The sequence below is a fragment of the Arvicola amphibius genome, chromosome 11 (assembly GCF_903992535.2).
Source record: "Arvicola amphibius chromosome 11, mArvAmp1.2, whole genome shotgun sequence".
NCBI lineage: Eukaryota > Metazoa > Chordata > Mammalia > Rodentia > Cricetidae > Arvicola > Arvicola amphibius.
Window position 1 is genome coordinate 25,040,343 of NC_052057.2, and position 23,509 is coordinate 25,063,851.

At 43.3% G+C, this 23,509-nt stretch overlaps 1 protein-coding gene across 1 annotated transcript in view; it reads right to left on the minus strand.

The window, feature by feature from the left end:
* Positions 1 to 14,160: 14,160 nt before the first annotated feature.
* The window catches only part of Lhfpl6 (LHFPL tetraspan subfamily member 6), a 191,483-nt gene continuing 182,134 nt past the window's right edge, over positions 14,161 to 23,509 (minus strand). The window contains exon 4 of the mRNA XM_038347798.1: positions 14,161 to 15,299. Coding sequence (XP_038203726.1) covers positions 15,181 to 15,299 — 119 coding nt within the window. The 3' untranslated portion in view covers positions 14,161 to 15,180. The remainder of the gene's footprint in view (positions 15,300 to 23,509) is intronic.

Sequence of the window (23,509 nt, forward strand, 5' to 3'; positions counted from 1 at the left end):
TTTTATCAGTCCTGGGCTTTTTGTGTTTTTCATATGAAGTTGAGGATTGTCCTGAAAAGGTCTGTAAAGAATTGTGGTGTAATTTTGATGGGGATTGCATTGAATCTGTAGATTGCTTTCAGTAAGAAGGCCGTGTTTTACTACAGTAATTCTACTGATCCATGAGCATGGGAGATCTATCTTCTGATATCTTCTTCAATTTCTTTCTTCAAAGACTTGAAGTTTTTATTAAACAAGTCTTTCACTCGCTTGGCTAGAGTTACCCCAAGATATTTATATTATTTGAGGCTATCGGGAGTGGTGTTGCATCCCTGATTTCCTTCTCGGTCCAGCTGTCATTTGTATGTAGCAGGTATACTGATCTTTGTGAGTAAATCATGTAATCAGCTACTTTTTGGAAAGTGTGTATTAGCTATAGGAGTTTCCTAGTGGATGTTTTGTGGTTAGTTATGTATGCTACCACATCATCTGCAAATCAAGATACTTTGACTTCTTCTTTTCCTGTTTGTACCCCCTTTCATCTACTTCAGTTGTCTTATTGCTCTAGCTAAGACCTCAAGTGCTGTATTGAGTAAGTACGGAGGGAGTGGACAACCATATCTTGTCCCTGTTTTCAGTGGAATTCTTTGCCATTCTCTCCATTTAATTTGATGCTGTACCCTATTGTAATGTCAGTCAGCTGTGTTCTTTTGTCATTTGTTTGCTTGTTTCGGCAAAGAATAACCCCACGTTTCTCTTTCATGTGTTATATAGAAGAGTACTGCACCAGCCCAACTGAGTAGTGAGGCCATCAGATGGAGCTGCATCGCTGGGCTCACCAGAACAACACACTTCTGCTCTGTAGGAAAGAAAGCTAGGATCCTACATCTAGCACTAAATGCCAGCTCTCCAGGGATGGCACTGTGGCCTAGACTCCAAATTCCAAGCGACAAATCATACTCAAAGACATTGATTTCCTTTGCTGGGAGGTTTTATGACCTTCTCCCCGTGCTTCATCTTTGCTGTGTATTTGCTTATTGAATTATGCCCATGACTATTTTTCTTGCCAAATTGTTTCTTTAAAAAAAAAATCTCACCAAGCTACCCCTTCATGTCCAATCAGAACTCATGTGCAGAGCACCTGGGCGCCCTTCATGCCCAATCAGAAGTCATGTGCAGAGCACCTGGGCGCCACGCTTTCAGCAATCAAAGAGGCACAGCTATTGTGAGGAAATCTGTAGATTTTTATTATTTATTTTTTATTTTAATTTTTTATTCATTTTACATTCCCCCTCTATCCCTCCCTTCCTTCCATTCCCTTTCTTCACTGCCCCATCCACTCCTCAGAAAGGGTAAGGACTCTCATGAGGAATCAACAAAGCCTGGTCCATCAAGGTGAGGCAGGACCAAGCTCTTCCCCCTGCATCAAGGCTAAACATGGCATCACACCATAGGGAATAGGTTCCAAAAAGCCATCTCATGCAGCACAGATAGATCCTAGGTCCCACTGCCAGCGCCAGCCACAAACAGACCAAGTCACACAATTGTCACCCACGTGCAGAGGTCCAAGGTCAATCTGGTACATGTGTACCAGCTGTCCATCTAGAGTCCGTGGGCTACCACTACCCTGGGTCAGCTGTCTGTGGGTTTTCCCATTATGATCTTGACCACCCTTGCTCATATAATTATTCCTACTTCTCTTTGACTAGACTCCCAGAGCTCCTCCCAGTGCTTGGCTATGGTTCTCTGCATCTGCTCCATCAGTTACTGGATAAAGGTTCTATTATGACAGTTAGGGTAGTCATCATTCTGATTACAGAAGAAGGCCAATTCAGGTACCCTCTATTGCTAGGAGTCTTGGTTTGGGTCTTCCTTGTGGATTCCTGGGAATTTCTCTAGCACCAGGTTTCTTCTTAATCCCATAATGGCTCTCTCTATTAAGATATCTCTTTCATTGCTCTCCCTTTCTGTCCCTCCTCCAACTCAACCATCCTATTCCCTCACGTTCTCATCCCTCATCCACTAGGAGATCTTATCTATTTCCTCTTCCTAGGGCGATCCATGCATCCCTCTTAGGGTCCTCCTTGTGACCTCGCTTCTCTGGGGATGTGTATTGCAGTCTGGCTATCCTTTGCTTTACAACTAATACCTACTTATGAGTAAGTGCATACCGTGTTTGTCTTTCTAAGTCTGGGTTACCTCACTCAGGTTGTTTTTTTTTTTTTTTTCTAGTCCCATCCATTTATCTGCAAATTTCATGATGTTATAATTTTTTTATTTTTTTAAAAAAAATTTATTAGATTTTTTTAAAAAAAATACCAATCCAAATTTCCATTGCCTCCCCTTCTCCCATTCCCTCCATACATCCTCCCACCCCACCCCATCCTAAGAAAGAGTAAGGCACTTTGCTTTGTGGAAGGTCCAAGGCCCTCCTTACTACATCTAGGCTGAGCAAGGCATAATTTTTTACAGCTGAGTAATATTCCACTGTGTTAATGTACCACATTTTCTTTATACATTCTTAAGTTGAGGGGCAATCTAGGTTGTTTCCAGGTTCTGGCTATTATGAAAATGCTGCTATAAAAATAGTTGAGTGTTATTATGTTATGATTGTGGATTCTTTGGGTATATGCCCAAGAGTGGTATTGCTGGGTCTTGAGATAGTTGATCTCAAATTTTCTGAGAAATTATCATGCTGATTTCCAAAGTGGCTGTACAAGTATGAACTCCCACCAGCAGTGGAGGAGTGTACCCCTCACTTCCATATCCTCTCCAACATAAGGTGTTATCAGTATTTTTGATCTTAACCATTCTGACAGGTGTAAGATGGTATCTCGGAGTCATTTTTATTTGCATTTCCATGATGACTAAAGATGTTGAGAAATTTCTTAAATGTCTTTTGTCCATTTGAGATTCTTCTGTTGAAAATTCTCTGTTTAGATCTGTATCCCATTTTTAATTGGATTTTTGGTATTTTAATGTCTAGTCTGTAGAGTTCTTTATTTATTTTGGAGATCAGCCCGCTGTCAGATGTAGGGTTGGTAAAGACCTTTTCCCATTCTGCTGGCTGCTGTTTTGTCTTATTGACCATGTCCTCTGCCTTAAGGAAGCTTTTCATTTTCAGGAGGTCCTATTTATTGATTGTTGCCCTCAGCGTCTGTGCTACTGGTGTTATAGTTACAAAGTGGTCTCCTGTGCCAATGCAGTCAAGGTTACTTCCCACTTTCTCTTCTGTCAGGTTCAGTGTAATTAGATTTATGTTGAGGTCTCTGATCCACTTGGACATGAGCTTTGTGCATGGCAATACATATGGATCTATTTTCATCCGTCTACATGTCAACATCCAATTATGCCAGCACCATTTGTTGACGATGCTTTCTTTTTCCACTATACACTTTTGGCTTCTTTGTCAAAAATCAGGTGTTCATAGATGTGTGGATTAATGCCAGGGTCTTCGATTTGATTCTATTGATCCAGATGTCTGTTTTTTATGCCGATTCCAAGCTGTTTTTATTACTACGACTGTATAATAGAGCTTCAGGTCAGCAGTGAGGATACCTCCAGAAGTTTCTTTATTCTATAAGATCGTTTTAGCTCTCCTGGGTTTTTTGTTTGTTTGTTTGTTTTTCCATATGAAGTTGAGTATTGTTCTTTTGAGGTCTGTGGAGAATTCTGTTCAAATTTTGATGGGGATCGCACTGAATCTGTAGATTGCTTTTGGTAGTATTGCCATTTTTACTATGTTGATCCTACCTGTCCAAGAGCATATTTTTCCATTTTTCTGATATCTTCTTTAATTTTTTTTTCTTTAAAAATTTAGAGTTCTTCTCATACAGGTTTTCCACTTGTTTGGTTAGAGTTACCTCAAGATATTTTATGTTGTTTGAGGCTATTGTGAAGGGTGATGTTTCTCTGATTTTTTTCTCATCCAAATTATTATTTGTATATAAGAGTCATTGAGTTTTTTTGGGGGGGGGTTAGTCTTGTATCTTGCCACATTACTGAAGGTGTTTATCAGCTGTAGGAGTTCTCTGGTAGAATTTTGGGGGTCACTTATGTATACTATCATAACATCTACAAATAGCAAAAGTTTGGTTTCTTCCTTTCCAATTTGTATACCCTTGATTTTTTTGTTGTCTTATTGCTCTAGCTAGAACTTCAAGAACTATGTTGAATAGATACAGAGAGAGTGGGCAGCCTTGTCTTGTTCCTGGTATTAGTGGAATCCCTTTGAGTTTCTCTCCATTTAATTTGTTATTGGCTTTTGGCTTGCTGTATATTGCTTTTATTATGTTTAGATATGTTCCTTGTATAACTTACTTCTCTAAGACCTTTATCTTGAAGAGGTGTTGGATCTTATCAATGACTTTTTCAGCATCTAATGAGATGATCATATGGGGGCTTTTTCTTTCAGTTTGTTTATATGGTAGATTACATAGACAGTTTTCTGTATGTTTAACCAACCCTGCATCTCTGGAATGAAGCCTACTTAGTAATGGTAGATGATTTTTTGATATGTTCTTAGATTTGGTTTGCCAGTATTTTATTGAATATTTTTGCATCAGTATTCATGAGGGAGATTTGTCTTTAATTCTCTTTCTTTGTTGCATCTTTATGTAGTTTGGGTATCAGGGAAATGGTAGTCTCATAAAAAGAGTTTGGCAATGTTTCTTCTATTATGTAGAACAATATGAGGAGTATTGATATTAGCTCTTCTTTGGATTCTGGTAGTATTCTGAAGAATAAAATCATCTGGCTCTGACATTTTTTGATTGGAAGACTTTTAATGTTTCTATTTCCTTAAGGGATATATATATATATATATATATATATATATATATGTGTGTGTGTGTGTGTGTGTGTGTGTGTGTGTGTGTGTGTGTGTGTGTGTAGATATAGATATAGGTATAGTCAGGGTATATATACATATATATACATATATACATACAAACACACATATAGATAGATAGAGAGAGAGAGGTCAGGGTCTCTCCTAAACCATGAGCTTTCCAATTCAGCAAGGCTGTGTTAAAGTGGCTCTAGTGACCTTCCTATCTCTGCCTCCCCAACACTAGGATTACCACACCTGCCTGCTGTTTTAATGGCTTCTAGGGATCTGAACCCAGGTCCTCGTGCGAGAATGGCCAGTGTTTTACTGACTGAGCAATCTCCCAGGCCTCTACATTTTTTTCTGAATTACAAGTTCTGTGCTGAATATGCCCAAGTGTCATCAAAGCCCTTCAACTCGGTACACACAATACACAAGCATGAAGATTGAGTCTATGGTATAATTCTGCAGTTCAGTTCTGTAAAGATGCCACACAGGCTTAAGGCATAGAGCCCAACAAGATCATATATATATATATATATATATATATATATATATATATATATATATGTGTGTGTGTGTGTGTGTGTGTGTATATACATGTGTGTGTATGTATATATATATATATATATATATATATTATATGGCAGACAGCAATAAAGGAGCAAATAGTGTAAGACACCTTCCGCAAACCTCTGGCTTATACATACATGTGCATATACTACATACACACACACACAAACAAACACAGGACAAAATTTGAACTGTTTTCTAGGTCTTTTCATGCCGCCTTGACCCCAGCTACACCTTCCTTAGAAGACCCTGAGGAGGGGCCAAGGAGACTTTTTCTAGACATGATGCACGCAGCAATTTTCTGTCTTTATTCATGTCCTGAACGTTATTTTTTACTTTCCAAAGGTTGTTAGGAGCCATCAGACGCGGAGGGTTTAGGATTTATGTTTCAAAGTTCATAAAGTATGTATCTTCCCTGTGTATTCAGTTTGAGTAATCAAGTGTCATGTCATTTGCTAAGAATATCATTTAAATGTCTGTCCCAGGAGCTGCAACTAGAAACCTGGTTTTTGTTGCAATAGGAAACAAAATGCATGCGTGTGGCTGAGATTCCTCAGATAAAACACAGCCATAATTCACTCGGCCATGAAGCAGATACTGAATGCTGGGATATGGGCCAACTGAGTAAAGGAGACAGTACATAAGCCTTGTCCTTGTAACTGTAAGGACCAAGTGTGGACATGGGTATTTTGCAATTTAGCATTTGTGACTTTGTTCAAGGAAGGCTCTATTAGGAAGCCATCTGGTCTGGGGTGAGGGAGAGGCAGGTGTGCTTCCTGAGGCTGAGAGGGGACCTTTTTCTTTAGAGTCTTTAAGCTGTGACCTTAACCGTGGAGTCCAGTAAGACCAAGAGAGGTGGAGAAGGACAGGCATGCACGTACACAATGAACGAAAGGTCTTGGCAACTGAAGGAGCATAAATAGGATGGCAGAGAACTCAGGCACAGACAGACCAGTCAGGAGAGACAACTGGGTCCCTGAAGACAGCCACACTTCAATGTATGGTGAGAGGAGACAGGAGCAGGCATAAAGGCGATTCTGGAAGATGTAGTGAAGGGATATACCTTCAAAGAATATAAAATGTGACACTTAAATACATGAAGTTACAGTTATATGCAGGTATCATATACACAACTGCATGCAAATCCTTGTCAATCTTTGTAATCTTTACTTTAGAGATGGTGACTTCATGGTCGATATACACTCATCAGATGGAACTGCTCCAACAAATGGCCTCAAATATTAGCAACGAATCTTCACTACTTTGTTGATTGGCATAAAAAATGTCAGCTAGAGTGTTTCATTAGCAACATAAGTGGCTTTCAAAATTAATGAGTTGACTCTGGTCCATTATGCAGACACTTGTGGGACTGCATGAATCGATTTTGAGAATCTGAGGAGCCAGAAGCCTCTCACCTCCAGGAGGGATAATTCAAACCTAGAATCCTCTGCTTTGCAACTTCACAGAAGGCTTGAGCTCAGATGGACTTAATGTCCCTGCTTGAAAGCACTGCCTTCTGAAGGCTTGAGTACTCATAAATGGAGCTGATCACAGGGCAGCTTTTGTGCTTCTGTCCAGACAATGACTGTCCATGACAGAATCAGGTGGAAGGCTGCCTTCAGCTGTAACCTCCCAGCTAGTGGCAGATTTGTGATGGCGGTGCTTATGATTTTTACCTCCTAGCAACGGGTTACAGGTCCAACAAGAACCTGAAGTTGAGTTTAGTTTGGATCAATTATAATCACTGGATGAAAGTCATATACATATGTGAGAACCAGGGCAGCGCTAAGGGTAACAGGTTTCTGCTGTTAGTAACGTCTTCCACAGAAGTGTGACAGACAGACAAGAAACTGGAGACACCAGGTTTAGATGTGAAATGATAGATTGGGTTTAGAAGCTGTGTGTGAGTTTGCGAGGTCTCAATGCTACATTTGTGCTTCAGGGGGCTTTGGTAAATGATGTCATCAAGGGCCGTGACCTCTGAGAGATTGTCTAGGTAATGAGTGATGGAGAAGGGACCTAAACGCTATGGGATGGAAGTGCTCAGTCCTGGAGCACACGAGCCAATGATGAGTATGATGTTATTTTAGTATTTATATAGATTTTAAAAATTTAAGATCTAACACCAGAAGTCCTTGTCAGTTTAATTGTCTTTATTGAGGACACTTGATGAAGCTCTGAGGGGTGCACTAGGGGAGCCCCTGAGTGGTGAAATGGGGTCACCGGTTCACGGGACACTGTGCATGAGAGAAGAGTTGCATTGCTGCTGTTCAGAGGGAAGAAGAACACAGAGTATTTAGCTCAGAGTCTCAGTGAAGTCAGGAAAGAGGTTCCGTCTATTCATCTATGCTCCTTCAGGGTGTTGCGCTGTAACTGAAGTGGCCGAAGGCGCCACAGAGAGCATCTCCCCTGAGAATCTGCATAAAGTTGCAAGCTAGTTTTGAACATGAGTTGTGTTTACTTTTCATAGATGTTGAGGGATAAGAATAATTCTCACATTATAACCAAGTTATACATTTTGATGACCCTATGGCATTATTTTAGAATGATAAGAATAACTATGCTTTAATTAATAAAATTTGCTCATTGACAGTTTCATGCATGTATCTAATGAATCCCATACTCTCATTCCTCCTCCCTCTCTCAGCTCCCTCACACCCTTGCCACTCTTCTTCCTCCCTACAAGTCCCTTTCCCACGTTCATGTCACTTTGTTTTGTTTTGGCCCCTGAGTTTAACCAAGGTAGTCCCTGCAACCATGGTCATGAAACCATCCATGGAAGCTGGTGGGCTCACAGATGGGCGTATCACTGATGTTAGTGACTCTCTAGCCCACACACCCATCAACACTCAAGAGTTCTCTCAGGGAAGGGTAAATCAGCAGCCCCTCCCCATTCACAAGGAACCACTGTCCAGTCTTGTGCAAGCCCAGTGAAGACAACCAGAACGGCTATGACTTCACGGTTGCAAAGCCTACAGGACGCTCCAAAGATAGTGCTGTGCAGCTCGTCTCCCTGTCCTCTGGCTCAAATGTTCTCCCTGTCCCCTCTTCGGCAATATCCCCGTGTGTTAGAGGGGATGGTATAGATGTCCTTAATCATGCACGAAGTCCAGTAACACCAAGAGAGGTGGGAAAAGCAGCTGAGCATTCAGATATCATTTATTCTCTGAACCTCGAGCAACTGCAAATCTCTGCATTCATCCCAGTTTGCTGCAAAGAGAAACTTCAAGGCTGAACATAGTATCTATGGCTATAAACATAATTATTTAGAAAGCAGTTTGGTACCATGTTAAAATTAGCAAAACCATAGTACTCCACCTCCTCTCCCAGGTCTATATAATCTTGGTTGCTAACCGCAACTGTATAGTAAGACCCTCTTGCTGAAAATACCACACACTTGGTGGGAGGACATAAAAGAAACCATGCTGGACCTGACCTGGAAGCTTCCTTCCTGCTGACCAATGTACACAGTCCAAAAAGTGCTGCGTAGGCTGCTGGGAGAGAAAAGACATTCGCTGCCTATGTGTCTGTGAGCTTTGAGAATTACACAATGATACAGAGTGGAGTTTCTTCAGAAATAGAGTCTTAATGTATCATCCTGGGGGGGGGGGGCATCCAAGAGCATAACCATAGCTTGTCGTGTTTTGGAGGCCCCTGGGACCTTTCTGGTCAATACTCCCAGGGAGGTTATCTCACCATCCTTGGCATTATGCTTGGAGCCATGCATCCTTCTTTAGCATTAGTCAAAATTCTGGGGCCCAGATTAAAGAAGCCATACTATAATGACAATAATAAAAAGCGTATGTAGCACGCTTATCATGTGTTAAGTGCCATAAAGAGCTCTCCATTGATTTATATTATCCCCCTCTTAAAACTTTATTAGGAAAATAATATTAGAGCCTGGCCTGGTGGCCCAGGCTTGTAATTCCAGGTAATAAAGAGGTTGAGGCGGGAGAACTGTGTAGGAGCCCACTCCTACAAGGTCAGCTAGGATTCCTGGATAGAGGATCCTCGAGGCCAAAGAAAAGTCAGAAGAAACAGGAGACAGGATAGAATCGGGAGCTCTGTCTGGTCATGCCGAAGCAGCCAAGCAGCCCAGAGTTTATTTCAGGACTTGCTTATATACAAAAGCAGAACAAAGCACAGCACAGACGGTCAGTCAGTGTCTGACCACAAGACCATTCCTGTCCTTGAGTGAGCAGCCTCCTCTCCAACACGTGTTTGCTGCTCCGAAGCAGCCTTCCTTTCTATCTTGATGTTCCCGAGGTTTGTGTCAGCAGTAGACTGTCTACTAGATAGAGTGTTCTTTTCTCACAGGCTAAATCAGAAGTCTCTCACAGCCCTCAAGGTTATAGGAAAAAGCAGAGCAGGCAAGCTTGAACTCAAATGACTTCTTTAAGTCAGAAATGACCCCAGGTGGAAACTGAGTGATACGTGGGCTCCCACAGAATCACCAGTTTGTGGCCACCCTAGGCAACTTAGTGTAACTCTGTTTCAAAATAAAATAAATATAGAGGTTAGTGGTTTAGGTCTTTAGCAGAGTGTCTAGGATGTACAAGGCCCTAGAGTCAATCTTCAGTACTAGAAAAAAGGGAGGGGATGGGAAGGAGGGAGGGAGGGAGGAAGGAAGGAAGGAAGGAAGGAAGGAGGGAAGGAAGGAAGGAAGGACTCACTGTTCAGAATCTACAAATGAAGGAACCATGATCAAGAAGCATGTTCAAGCTTGCAGAGCTGTTAAATGAGGCAGTGAAGACTCAAGTTCACCCATTCTGAAGCTGAAGACCTGACTTGTGTATGAGTTCACAGCTGATAACCTAACATATGCTACACATGGCTTTCTTTTGATATTGGGCTCAACCCAGAGGTTCCCTTAAACACTTAAAAATGTTTTTCAATAGAGTGTCTCGAAAGCTAATTCCTTCTTAACCTGCCTCAAGCAATTCTGACTCATCCCAGATAAATACAGGAAAACAGCCTGTTACAAGAATCCCTCCCTGGTAAAGCTTATTTCTACACATACTATAAGATGAACATGTATCACAAATATTATTAGTATTATTACTGATATCCTGGTCTAAGATATTCCCTATATGCTCTTGGAAGATACTTTGTAAGTTGAGTTGTCTCTTGAGGGCTCATTCACTCCTCTCCCCCATCTGTTTCTATGATAATTTTGTAATTATTCTGCAATTCCATTTCTGTCCCATCACGTTCCTAAAACTCTCCTCAAGCAGTTGCTTTCTTTCTCTTTGGCAATTAATTAACTACAATAGACCTCCCCTCACGCACGCTCTATGATCACATCGTAGGTGTTACGGCCTTTTAACCTTCTCTTCCCTGCTATTGGCGTGGGATCATATCTTTTAGATTTCTTCTGTGGTCCCCGATGGTTCCTTCAGCAAAGATGCCCATGGTATTTGTTCAGTGATGCTGTCCCCTAAGGCTTCATCCGCATCTGCTTCGTATTTTCTCCACTCACAGGAATCCAGTGTGTCTCCTGGACTTCAGGCCTTGGTGTTCAACTGTCCCCTGGGCCCTGTACCTGCTACCCTGCAGGTTCCACACCCAAGTCCCTGAGTACCTGCTCCCTGTCCTCCCTTGTTGCTTTCCCCCTCCCCTGCCTCCAGCAGGCTACTGGAAACACACAGGTGATTTAGACCTCCTCACTCTCAAACCCTTCCACCGCTCCCAGGGTCAATGTCAAATTGTATTTCTCACAGCATAGCACATAAAGCCCTTCCCACCCTTCTCCAGCCTCCTCTCTCTCCACACCTACTGTACCATTACTGTAGCCATTCTAGATGGTTCTTTGTACTCGTAAACTCTAAGCTGCCCCTACCTCTCTTTCTCCTTAGAGTTCATTGCACAAGAAAGTGCAGATTTCAGGAGCACAAATTCATGTACTTTGGCAGGTGTGCATACTGCCTCCCAAACAATATTTTGACAGGGTATTTCTGTCATCCTAGGAGTTTCCCATGTCCTCGACCTTGATACCCTATTCTCAACTCCATAGAGGGTAGTATCAGTTGTCATTTTTTTTTTACCAATTTTATTTTTATTTTGTGTGTGTGTGTGTGTGTGTGTGTGTGTGTGTGTGTGTGTGTATGTGTGCGCGCACGCACGCGTGCTTGTGTGAGCATGCACATACATACCATTACCTGAACAGGACAGAAGAGTGTGTCAGATCACATGCCCCTAGAGTTACGGGCAGTGTTAACTGCCCAGTGTGGGTGCCGGGACTAGAACTGCTGTCCTTTGTAAGAGAAGCAAGTGCTTTTAACCACCCGGTCATCTCACCAGCTCCTGTTTGCTTGTATTTTTGAGACAAAATCTTGTATCTCAAGCTGGTTTTGAATTTACTATATAGTCTTGAATTTCTGATCTCCTGTAACTATGTCCCCAAAGCTGAAATTATAGGTGTCACTACTCAACTTACCACTGTTTCTTATTTTTTCCAGAATATTTCACAATTTTCCCATTTTATTTTTATTACTTTTCACACAATACACACACGGATCACATTCGCCTCTCTTCACCCTCTCTTCCGCCCCATCTTTCCTGATGACCCCCCCTTCCCAGTTAGCTCCCCTCTAACCTTCATGGTCTTCTTTGAATATGTGACCCCGTGAGTTTAATTGGGGTTGCTCGAACGACTGTGGGTCGGGGCTTATTTAGTAAAGTGTCTCCCCATTCCCAGCTACGGTTGTAATTTCTGTCCGCTTATAACCTTGTGTGTCTTTTATCTCTGATTCCATCATAACGTCTGTGAGATTGAGACAGATTGCTTTCTATACCAGGAGTTAACTCTCTCTTGTTGCTGAGTGCCGTGCTGCTGTTAATATACCATGCTGTGTTTATGCACTGGTAGACATTTGAGTTGATACCAGCTTAGGGCAAAACTGAATCACATTCTTTTACAGTTATTTTGTGGTCATAGTTTTTCTTTTTTTTTTTTTTCTCCCGGAGTACAGATACCCAAGAAGGCATATATTACTGTGGCTGACGTAGTAGAAATTTGCCTCCTGTCTTTTAACTATGACTCCACCCCACAACATTTAGGGTTGTCACTATTCTCCTTTTTACTCAACGAGTGTGTGTCACGTGATCCCATTGCGGTTCCGAGTCCATTTTCTTGTCATCCAACTTTGCTGAATAGATTTTAATTGTTTAGAAATAACTTAGTCAACTTTTTGCTCATTTTTAAAATCATTCACTGCAATGGTTGTAGATATATTCCGTTTGTACAGTCTTTTGCAGACATGTCGCATGTCCCTACCTTTGCCTTACCCTCTCATTTTCTTTATCTTGGTTTGTAAAGATAATTTTTTTGGTTTGGAAATAAGTGTGCATACCTAATACTTTTGTGTGTTAAAGAGTGAGCCAGACACTGGGGATTGAACTTCTAGGGTGGCGTGTGCTAGATTTTGGAGTGCCGAGTGTGCGTGCCAGGCAAGCGTGGAACCACTGAGATAACAGGTCGAGGCCCAACGTGAAAAATTAATCTTTTTGTTAGGTTTATTTTGTTTATTGCTATTATTGTTCGGGTGAGTGCCAGCATAGCATGTGTACAGAAGTCTGAGGACAACTTTTAGGAGCCAATTCTGTCTCATGGCTTCTGGGGATGGAACTCAACCGGGCAGGCTTGTGTGGTAAGTGCTTTACCTGCCGGGCTCTCTCACAGGTGTATGAGAAACAGCCAACTGGACGCTTCATTAGGGGAAAGGTTTTCACCATGGATAAGAGAGAGAAGACATCCAGAGGCATCTGGAAGAGTCTAGAACAGAGAAAGAAGCAGAGTGGGCATGGCCAGGGCTAGCCAAGTGGGGTGTGGGAAGAGCTCAGGGTGGAGGATGAGCAGCTGGGGCGGGAAAGGGCCAGGAGGCTGATGTGGAGTTTAAAATGCATAACGCTATTCAGGTTAAGTTGATAAATGTGTGCGCACTACAGAAAACAGTTCCGGGCATATATGGTAGGAATGTTCCATTTCTAAATACAATGCGTATGCAATTTTAAAACGGAATGGATTGGCTTTTTCCTGAAAATCAAGCCAAACTAAAGTTTATTCAGAGAGGAACATTTTACTAAAGTGTAAGTAAAAAAAAACCCCGGGGCAGGCAAGCTGCAAGTAAATCTCGGCAGCTACCTGGAGGAGGAAAACAGAAAAGCGTGCTGTTTGAGTTAAGCCTGCAGGGTGGGAGAGGGGTGGGGCAGCCGAATGGTGGATCGATCGGGATCCCCATGGTGAGGGTGGTGCTTCAGGGATATGCCACAATAATTAATGCTGCGTATAGAATGCATCCATTCTCTGGCATGCAACTTGCTCCTAAAGAGCTGGTTCTGTTAGGGAGACATTGATAAAACCAAACCTTTCTCTTGAATCAAGGCTTACTGCTGAGGGCCACTGTAGGGGACAGGTGCTGCTCAAGTGACCTGTGCTGGCGCAGGAGTCCAAAAGACGCCCAGCACCATATGAACAGTGGGAAGCAGCCTATGGCACACTGCTTGTGACGGTCCGGTCCGTCTTGCAGTCCTGGATCATGTTGGAGCACGCTCTCTCTTCCCATAACATACCTCACAGTCTTGAAACTCTCCTAAGAATCTGTCACGATTGAACTAAAAATGAGCTGAAGGTGTCAAAAGAGTCTAACTTAAAAGTAGACACTTACCTTCCATGAACACTGTGCCTATAAGACCTGGTCTTAGATGAAAATAATCTGATTAACCGGGCTGCCCACCATGGTAGACAGGCTTTAAGAAAACAAGGCTCGATGACTCAGTGAGCTATTGATCAAAGAGAGTTTATTCACAGAGCTTTTCAGATACAAACAAAATAGTACTTTTTTCCCCTTTACAAAATGAATAGTGAAGTGATTGTGGTATAGCACAGTAGAATAATGGGCAAAAGAAAACAAGATCCAATAACTGGAGAGAGGCCTGCCTTCGCTCTCATACCTGCAAATGAATTCTCACCTACAGTGGACAAAAGCTGTCCTGTTTTTTTTTTTTTTTCACAAGGGTACTGCAGCAGAAGCTAATCAGATCACTACCGCGTGTCTTTGAATACCGTTGAAATACAAAGGCTTACCCCTAAAGATCTGCAGAAACACTGCAGATGCGCTGCCAGCATAAAGCGTTTACACAGGATATCAAAAATACTGCTAGAGTGGCTTTATTGGTCCATGGACTAGGCTTAATGTATGCTTTTATAAAGTGATGCTACTGTACTGATGTATATTTAAAAAACCAGGAGCAATGATGCATAGCTGACCCCCTGTGCCGTGGTGTGATGGCGTGTGTATGTGTGCACCTATGTGTGCATATGTGCATGACGTGGTGCATATGTATGCATGTGTGCTTTCAGGCTCAGTCCTCATCTTCAGGGAATGTCTGCAGGGTACTTACCCTGCTTCCTAAGATAATACTATTTCTACTAGCCCTTTTGACTCCCCTAGTCCTCGTCTTTTTGAAGGAGAACAAAAATGAGATCCTTATTTGCATATATAGATTTGCTGTGTGTGTGATATACATTAACAATACTCTGTGGAATAGAAACACCCAATGTCCTGCAGTGTTTTTAGCCTTTGGTCCATTTTCCTCCACGGCCCCATATTCTCCATGCTTCTGACAACTTCCCCACCACCCTCCCTTCCTATAGAATGTTCCAGATTCAGCCAAATTGCATTATATTGACATTGTACTGGCTAGAACCACTATTCCACCTTGTGAAAGTAGCTGATGCTTTGGCCCCTTCAATCCCCCGTGGTCCATCCTCTCCTCCGCTTGCTCCCGACGGCCTGGTCTCAGTAGGGGTAGTGCTTCTGCTTCTTGCCTGAGAAGCAAGCCAGCCACGTGCACAGCAGCATGGCTGCCGCAGCACCTGCACCAGTGCAGTAGTAGGCCCAGCCGATTTCACACTTGCCTGAGGACAAAGTGGGGAGAGAAAAGCAGACAAGATGAGTATGCCCTGGAGGAGGCGTGGTTACATCTTCCAGTGTGCGTGCCATGAGAAGGAAGAATGGAAGAACGGCTGTGTGCATCTCTACAGGTCCCAGGTCTCTGTTTCATGTCAGCTAGGAGAACCTGAGAATCTTTATTCCCTTCCACGCATGTCCACACTCATGGCTGCAGCAAAGGAGGAATGGCAACCACGAGGACATGAGAGATGACGTCTGTTCTCACCTTTGTGCCAGACTTGCATGCATGTTAAGGCATAAAAGGACAAAATTCAAAATACAGGAACAGTCCTCCTATGAAGGGGACCCGTTTGAGGGACGACACTGCAGGGGACACCTTGACACATGTGGAACGTGTCAAGAATGACCTATACTCTGTGATCTAAACTGGAGAATAAGAACTCCCAGGTAGTCCTGAGGCTAAAACCCACTTTCAATTCAAAGACCATTTAATGGAGAACACAATGACCAGGTCCAAATGGGTCCTAACTGTCCAGAGTAATGACACACTTGGAACTCAAGAAAAGTTGATTTTTTTCCCCCATATGCTCATTGGGTTGATTCTTCTAACAGTATTGGGAGGTGGGATGTTGCTCACAGGGAAATTTACTGAACTAGGTGTGTCCTTTAAGTTCATGTAATTATTCAGAAATGGGGGCAGGGTTCAAACCAGTAACAATCAAAGTCTTAATTCTAAATTGTCTGTCTGGGTTGGTGGAGTGGGGCTCTGTTTCTGAACTTTGGTGAAGGGTCGTTCATGAAACAGTCTTGGTCTGCAGCCCCTAATGTCACTCAGCTCAGAGCCTTTCTACTTCAGTCTCCATGGTGCTGGGCTTAGAGGCATGAGGTGCCATGTCTGGCTATCTTGTTTTGCAGTGACATCAGAGTTACTCTTTTTATATGCATGGCACATGAGCCCTCTGTCTATTCCATTGGTCTCTGCCCTTTCAGGTCTTAGTTCCAGTTATTCCTGTTTATAACCCATTATTTTTCTGCATTTTTTGGGGGGAGACAGCGTTGGGGTGGACTCCAGAGCCTTGAGCATGCTAGACAAGTACTCTGAGCTGCATCTCCAGAACACTAACCCTTCTTTCCTCCCATTTTATCATCCAACAGCAGCCAGCTTCCTCCTCTCTTTTATTCTTGCTTACATGTTATGTTAGACACCAACACATTTGTAGCTAACAGGGACTGAATGTAGCAACCACAGAGAAAACCATGTATGTACCTTTTCCCCCAAGTTAGTCATTTTTTGCTTTGTCCATCTGTAAAATAATAATAATACCAAGAGTGTTAAATCTATCAGGACACCCAAACTATCTTGATTAGACTTTTTCATGTCTAACTTGCTCCATGTACAGACACAGCCGTGTGAGCTCCTGGCTTGTATCAGCACTGCAAGTTGAGGTGTGGCAATGAACAAAGGCAGAGATCACCCTATTTCTTGAAACTTCCATTCTAGAGAGGGGCTGACTTGGATATACATACATAGATGGTAGTTTTAAGCTATATAGAAAGTTCTAGGGAGGAAACAATGACAGAGGAGGCATCAAGAGTGGCACAGCTGACTGGAGAGTTTGCACACCGTAGAAGCAGTCTCCGACATGACCCGTGCACACAGACGACACCACGCTATCCAATCCCTGTTTCTAGTGCCATCCTTGATTTCCTCCTTCTCCGTCCAGAGATGATGGGAAATAGTAACCATGTAGTTATTACTTTTGCACAAAATCATTACACACTCATTCTTCATGTGAATAAATAATAATGTGTTTGGTCCTCAGAAGAATATGATACATAGGGTATCATTCAGGCAGGAAACCAAAGTCAAGAAAAGCTGGATGACCACACAGCTAGAGGCTCCCCATTTGCCTCTATATGAACGCACACTTCTGGTTCTATATGGCTGAGGCACCCAGCGTTGAATGCCAGAGGGCTTCCCGGCCTTTCTGTCTCTACTACAAAATGACCAACAGAAGAACAGTTGACTTTTTTTTTTTTAAATCAAGTTATTCTTATTTAAAATCTTTGAATTCTCAAAACTTGATCTCCTTTCTGTGGCCTGTGGGGTCCTTGGTGAGCTGTTGTCCATTGTCCTCTTGGACCTGGGGGGCCACCTTGTCCTTTGTCTTCAGATTACACTGGGCAGCTTTATCTACAGCACTCTGGGCTTGGGTCTCTCCATACACTCCCTGCTTCACCCAAAAACTCCATTTCCAGACCTTCAGGGAACTAGCTCCTTCTCAACGCTACCTCTCAAGGGTCAGACCACCCACCCCTACCTAGTTCCTCTGAGCACGCACTGCCTCCTCTGCCTTGGCTTCCTCCACGGAACTTCTCGGCTTGCAAACACTGTGTGTGTATGCCCAAGCCAGTCTTTGTTTAGAATGGAGGTTGGAAGTTTCAAGACACGGGGATGGTCTTTGTTCCCTCCCATACCTCTGCTTACAGTGCTTGACCCATCACAGGCACTGGGTGAATCCCCGCTGAATGAGAAGCAAAGCGAAAGGAAGGAAGCAAAGCCGACGGGCATCCAGGCCCCAGAAGAGCAAGTCTGGCAATTTGATAGTAGTAACTCCAGTGCAGTTTTGGCACTGGACTTTAAAGGGAAGTTTTCCAACCCCAGTGTGCATTGCTGCCTCCCACAGGCTCCGCGGCATTTAACAAAATAATAGATTCAGAAGGATCAAGTCTCCAGCTCGGGGTGTGTCCCCAGGCACAATGTCCTACCCCAATACTGGTCAACTGGAGAAGTGTTTGTCAAGGATGACAGCATTCCTGTTTCATGGCCACTTTTGCTGACAAGCACAGGCTGTGAGTCTTGGGAACCATCATCACCGTGAATTATTCGTTAGCCGAATTAAATAAATCTAGAAGGACGAATTAGCAGGCAGCTAAGAGTAGCCAGTGGCTTAGAACCTTTCAAAGAGTCAGCAAAATGTGTGGTCTCTCTGTCCCACACAGGGCTCATAACGTGGAAGGCCACCCATCGCTCATTATTAACGGATATCGACCTGCGCACGGCTTCCTGACCTAATGCAGAAGGCAGAGTATATTAATTATTGGACGTGTCCTCAAGAAAGAGGAGCTGTCCTGGATAATTACCGGAGAATGTATGTGTCGCTGTAGCTGCGTCTCTTAAAGATGATAAAATGCAGCTACGGAAGGGCTGACAATCACAGAGCCAAGGTGAGAGGGGTAGCACCCGCGCCGTTTACGGCAGGGGTGTCGGAAGTTTCAAGTCTAGGGGCCCTTAACTGTGGAGAGCTTCAGCTGATGACCCTGTGCTCCACCCAGCCCTCTGGGTCCCTTTTCTGGCTCTGGGCACTAGTCACAGCTTCTGTTTATATTTTGAAGAGAGGGGACCCACAGGTGTGAGCCTGTTCCACCTTGACTGGAGGTCAGAGTTGGAGCTTATTTTTTGCTTTTTCAAAGCTGATGACAACAGGTGTGGCTATAAATGAGAGAGTCGTCTGACCCAGGGTGTGGTTAATTAGTATTTGGGGTATAGCGGTGGATCCACTCCACCTGGACCAGAGGTTTGAGAATTCAAATCTACTCTTTTATATCATGTTAATTGAAGTCTGTTGCATCCCACCTCTCCTTTCAGAGTGAAGTATATAGGTATGTAGAAAATAAACGAGGTGAGTTCAGTATTCACTGAATGTCCCTCCCGATGCTGTTCTGTGTCTCTGTCTCTTATTTCTCTTGTATCTCTGTTCCTTTTGCTTAATAGTTCTAATCCTCAGGCTCCTGTCATGTCGAAGCTGGTCTTTAATAATATTTGACCTCTAACAGTTTATACTGCAGCTCTCTCCCCTCCCAGGGTCCATGAGAGATTAGAGACAACTTCCCTCCCATCTGATAGTTATAGTTCCCTCTGGCATGGCTGTAGTTGATGGTAGACTTAGGACTGGTGTGCCGTTGGCTTCTTACCTCCTACATGGACATATTCTGCAGCATAAGGAAGCTTCTAGATCATCTGAGAGTTCAGGCTGGTCCTACATCAATCTGTCCCCCTGCTTGGTGTTTGCTACCATAATGTCTGTTTAAGGAGGCTGCTTTTTTGTTTCCTGGCCGCCCGGCGTCTCAGACCCGAAATGATAACACAGAAACTATATTATTTAAAACACTGCTTGGCCCATTAGCACATGCTTCTTATTGGCTAACTCTTACATATTAATTTAACCCATTTCTATTAATCTGTGTATTACCATGAGGCTGTGGCTTACTGGGTAAAGTTCAGGCATCTGTCTCCAGCGGGGCTACATGGCTTCTCTCTTACTCTACCCTTCTTTCTCCCAGCATTCAACTAAGTTTTCCCCACCTACCTAAGTTCTTCCTTATCAACAGGCCAAGGCAGTTTGTTTATTCACCAAGGTATTCACAGCATACAGAGGGGATTCCCACATCAGATGTTTTCCTTCCTTTCTTCCTTCCTGGTGTCCCCTAGGTACATTTTATGTGTGTGCACATGTGTATCTGTACAGGCATGTGCATGTGTATATGAAAGCCAGAGGTCAGCCTTAATAGTTACTCTTCAGGAGCTGTCTACCTTGTCTGTGAAGGCAGGCTCTCTCATTTGCCTGGATCTCACGAGAAGGCAGGGCAGGTTCATCAGCAAGCCCCAGGGATCTGTGTGGCTCTACCAGGGCAGGCCCTTCACATGGTTTCTGGTCCTCATACTTGCACAGTGAGTGCTACTGACAACCATCTTCCCAGGCCACCTTGACACATTCCCTTGAACACAACTTTTCATTTAAAGGTCTGCTCTGATGAACTAGATCCAAGACAGCCATGGGTGAAGCAGGCTTTTCTCAACTGACTTTAACAGAGGCCCGTGAAGTGTCTTCAGTTGTTGAAGGTTTGCTCTCCTTACTCACCATGCACCCACTCACATCTTGCCATCTCTGAAAGACTAAGGAGAGAGGAGAGCATATCGGGAGTGGGGCTAGGGAGAGTGCAGTATCTGCCTGCATTACCAGCTTCCTGGAGCAAACACCGTTCTTTGTTTTGGCCTATGTGTACTTACCATGGCCATATCTTAAAACCTACAGTCAACCCAGGAGACTGGGTTGGAAACTAAAGAAAGATTCTCAAAGTGTTTGAGGTTGTAAGAAAATGTCCCCTGACTAACCACATGCCATACAATTTCCATGATTAAAATTCAGCAACTGGCTAAGAGTCAATATGAGCAACTTAAATTTAGTTTGCTTTAAAAGCAAAATAGCCCATTATTCCAGACACAAAGAACCCCATTTACTAACTCGCAAAATCCCATCAAACTAGCCTCAAATACATACATATGTGCACATGCATGAACATACGCATGCATGGATGCATGCAAACACTTGCAAGTGTTTGTGAATACTATATGGACACATGTCTGTACACACGTACATGAATGTATATATTCTCACACACTTTTTGAAAAGCAAACCATAGTTAGCCAGGATTAGCCTGGTAAGAAAGAGTAAGGACATGAGCCCATCTGAAGAAATGCTAACTGGTCAACCCCTGATTCGTTTTATTTGTTTACCTCTATGGGTGTGTGCAGTCCAGAGGAGGCCAGAACAGGGTGCTCAATGCCGTGTAACTAGAGTTACAGGCAGTTGTGAGCTGCAAGCGCTCTTAACCATTGAAGAGTTTCTCCATCCCCAATTGGGGAATTCCTGACCCCTCCTCTCTAGTGCTCTGTTTCTCCCTGGCTCGCCCTTCCTTTCTTCATGTTTCTGCCCTTTTTTTCTGCTCTCATCTCCTCATTCATTGATCCAACAGATGTTTACTGAGCGATGGCTGTGGACTTGGTTGACTACGGTGACTACAACCTCTGCTTTCAGAGGAGTGGCTGCCTAGTTCAGAAGACAGCCATTAAATAGGACTCGCATAATTATGTAATGGCAAGTGTGAGGTGCACTTGGAGAAACACTCCAGGATGCTGAGACAGCAAAGCTGGGGACACCTACGGAGCGTGGTCAGTGAGCTGAAGGGGTGCATGGCCTAACTGGGAAGTGACATTGAAGCAGAGTCCTGGCAGCTGAGGAAGGGCACAGCAGGCACACATGTGGGAGGCCAGAGAAGAGTGTCTGCATGAAGAAGGTTGTCACAGAGAAATGGGGATACAGTTAGGGCTTGTGAACATATTGTTCAACATGAGGTATGGGTACTATGTGCTTGCACTACCAGGGTCGGGCAAGAGGCATGCTTCACAGTTTGATAGCTTCATTCAGAGCGTGCCTCTGAATTTTTACTTCTGCTATAAGATAGATAAATTAGATATTCTACATTCACAAATAACCCTGATTCTCCAATTATTTTTTAAAACCAGTCAGGAACTGGAAATATCATGGCAAATACCACTACACAGTCGGTCTCCTGAAGCCTGCTTTCTGTTGGGTGTTCACATCAGTTCACATCACAAATATATACATATACATACATATATGTATATATTTAACTGGCACACACATATAATGTGCCAGCTCATCAAAGTAGCCTCAAACGTATACAGAAGTGCACACAGGTATGCATGTACATGCATATACATACACACATGTGCCCACATATCCACACACATATGCAAGTGTGCACACCCCTTTGGTGAAGCAAGATTATCCTGAGGTGTCAAGACTCAGGCCCGTCTGAGGAGACTGAAGCACTAGTTCCCTCAGGCATCCTCAATTCTTGATTCTTTCTCATGGTGGCAAGCTAGACCTAGGAGGATATTTTTTTGTTGTTGCTGTTATTTCCTCATGAAAAGACGAATGCAGAGGTGAACTCTCTGAACTGGACGGGACTGGATCTGCTGGCCAGAGACGTGACAATACAGTCCAGACTTCTTCAAAGCAAAAGAAAAGCAGAAGAATCTACTCTCAACACGGTTTCCTGCCTAGAACCCAACACTTGATACTAGAGACACAAAAATTAGCAACGTATCTTACAGCTGCAGAATTAAAAAGGTCTTCCAGGATACATTAGGCCATTAGTAAAGAGGCAGTCTCTACATTCCTATGTTTTAAAGAGCAAGATCTGCTATGAGTTGTAAAGGAACTAAATTAAACCAGGAAATAGGGGCCCCTCTCTCTTGGCCTTCCCCACTCCGTGTGTCAGGGCAATAATGCTTGTTATTATAAAGCAAACAGAAAGCATTTTACCAGAGGGCGAGTTTGGTCTGTGATCTTTCAGGAAATTAGAGAGGCAAATCTGTTTAAACTTTCCCTTTTGCACTCCGTGACGCTTCGTCAAACAGGACTCCAAGCCTGCCTGCTTGGCAAATTGCTGCTTTCAACATCGGGGAATACTCTTCTTGACAGATAAAATAGAGGTTAATGGGACAGAGAGCAGCGCACCACAGCCACCTGCCAAGTCCACAGACAAAGGCTCCCTGGCAGTATTCCAGGGCAGTACCCGGTGGTGGTGGTGGTGGTGGGGGCAGGATGAAGTGAGGTGTGGCTGGCTTTTGAGGGTGATTCAATTTAGTTTTATTGTGCAGCTTTTGGAAGTAATAAGAGACGAGGGAGGAATGAAAAGAACCCTGCAGCAGATCCAACTCATTGGAGGCCCCCCATCTTCTTGCCTTCGACCTTGTAATAGAAACTCCACTTTTTCATTAATTAGTTCAATTCATATTTCATACTCTAGATGTGATTGCACTGGCCTGTTTCTGTACACTGGTGCTCAATACAATACACAATGCCTGGACCCCCAAAGGCAATCGATACCCATTTGTGCCATGAGTGGATATCAGACCTTATGCCAGGACTGTAAATAGAAATTCAATGTTTATAATTTTTTAATAGCTGTCAGCTGAAGACTGCAAGGAAGGGGTTCAATGGGGAGGGGCCCTTCATTTAATTGGTTTTTTTGCAAGATATTTTTTAGGAAATTAGAGATGCAAATCCATTTGTATCTTCTTGATTCCTCAACTTGATTCTCACATCTCAGAAATATCTAGCTCCCTACAGGATGAGTAATTTGTCCCATAGCTCTAGTAAACATCAAACTTGATCATGAACTTGGGTCAAATTAATCACAGAACTTCCTCTTGGGTTCAGCTATTGTTTAATAAATGTCTAGGTTGACTCTACTTTTCTTGTGAGATACAAATGCTTCATTGGAACCTATGTGCCAGAGGGAAAAATGTCATATTTTCTCTTACCCTTTGGTTTTTCCAATC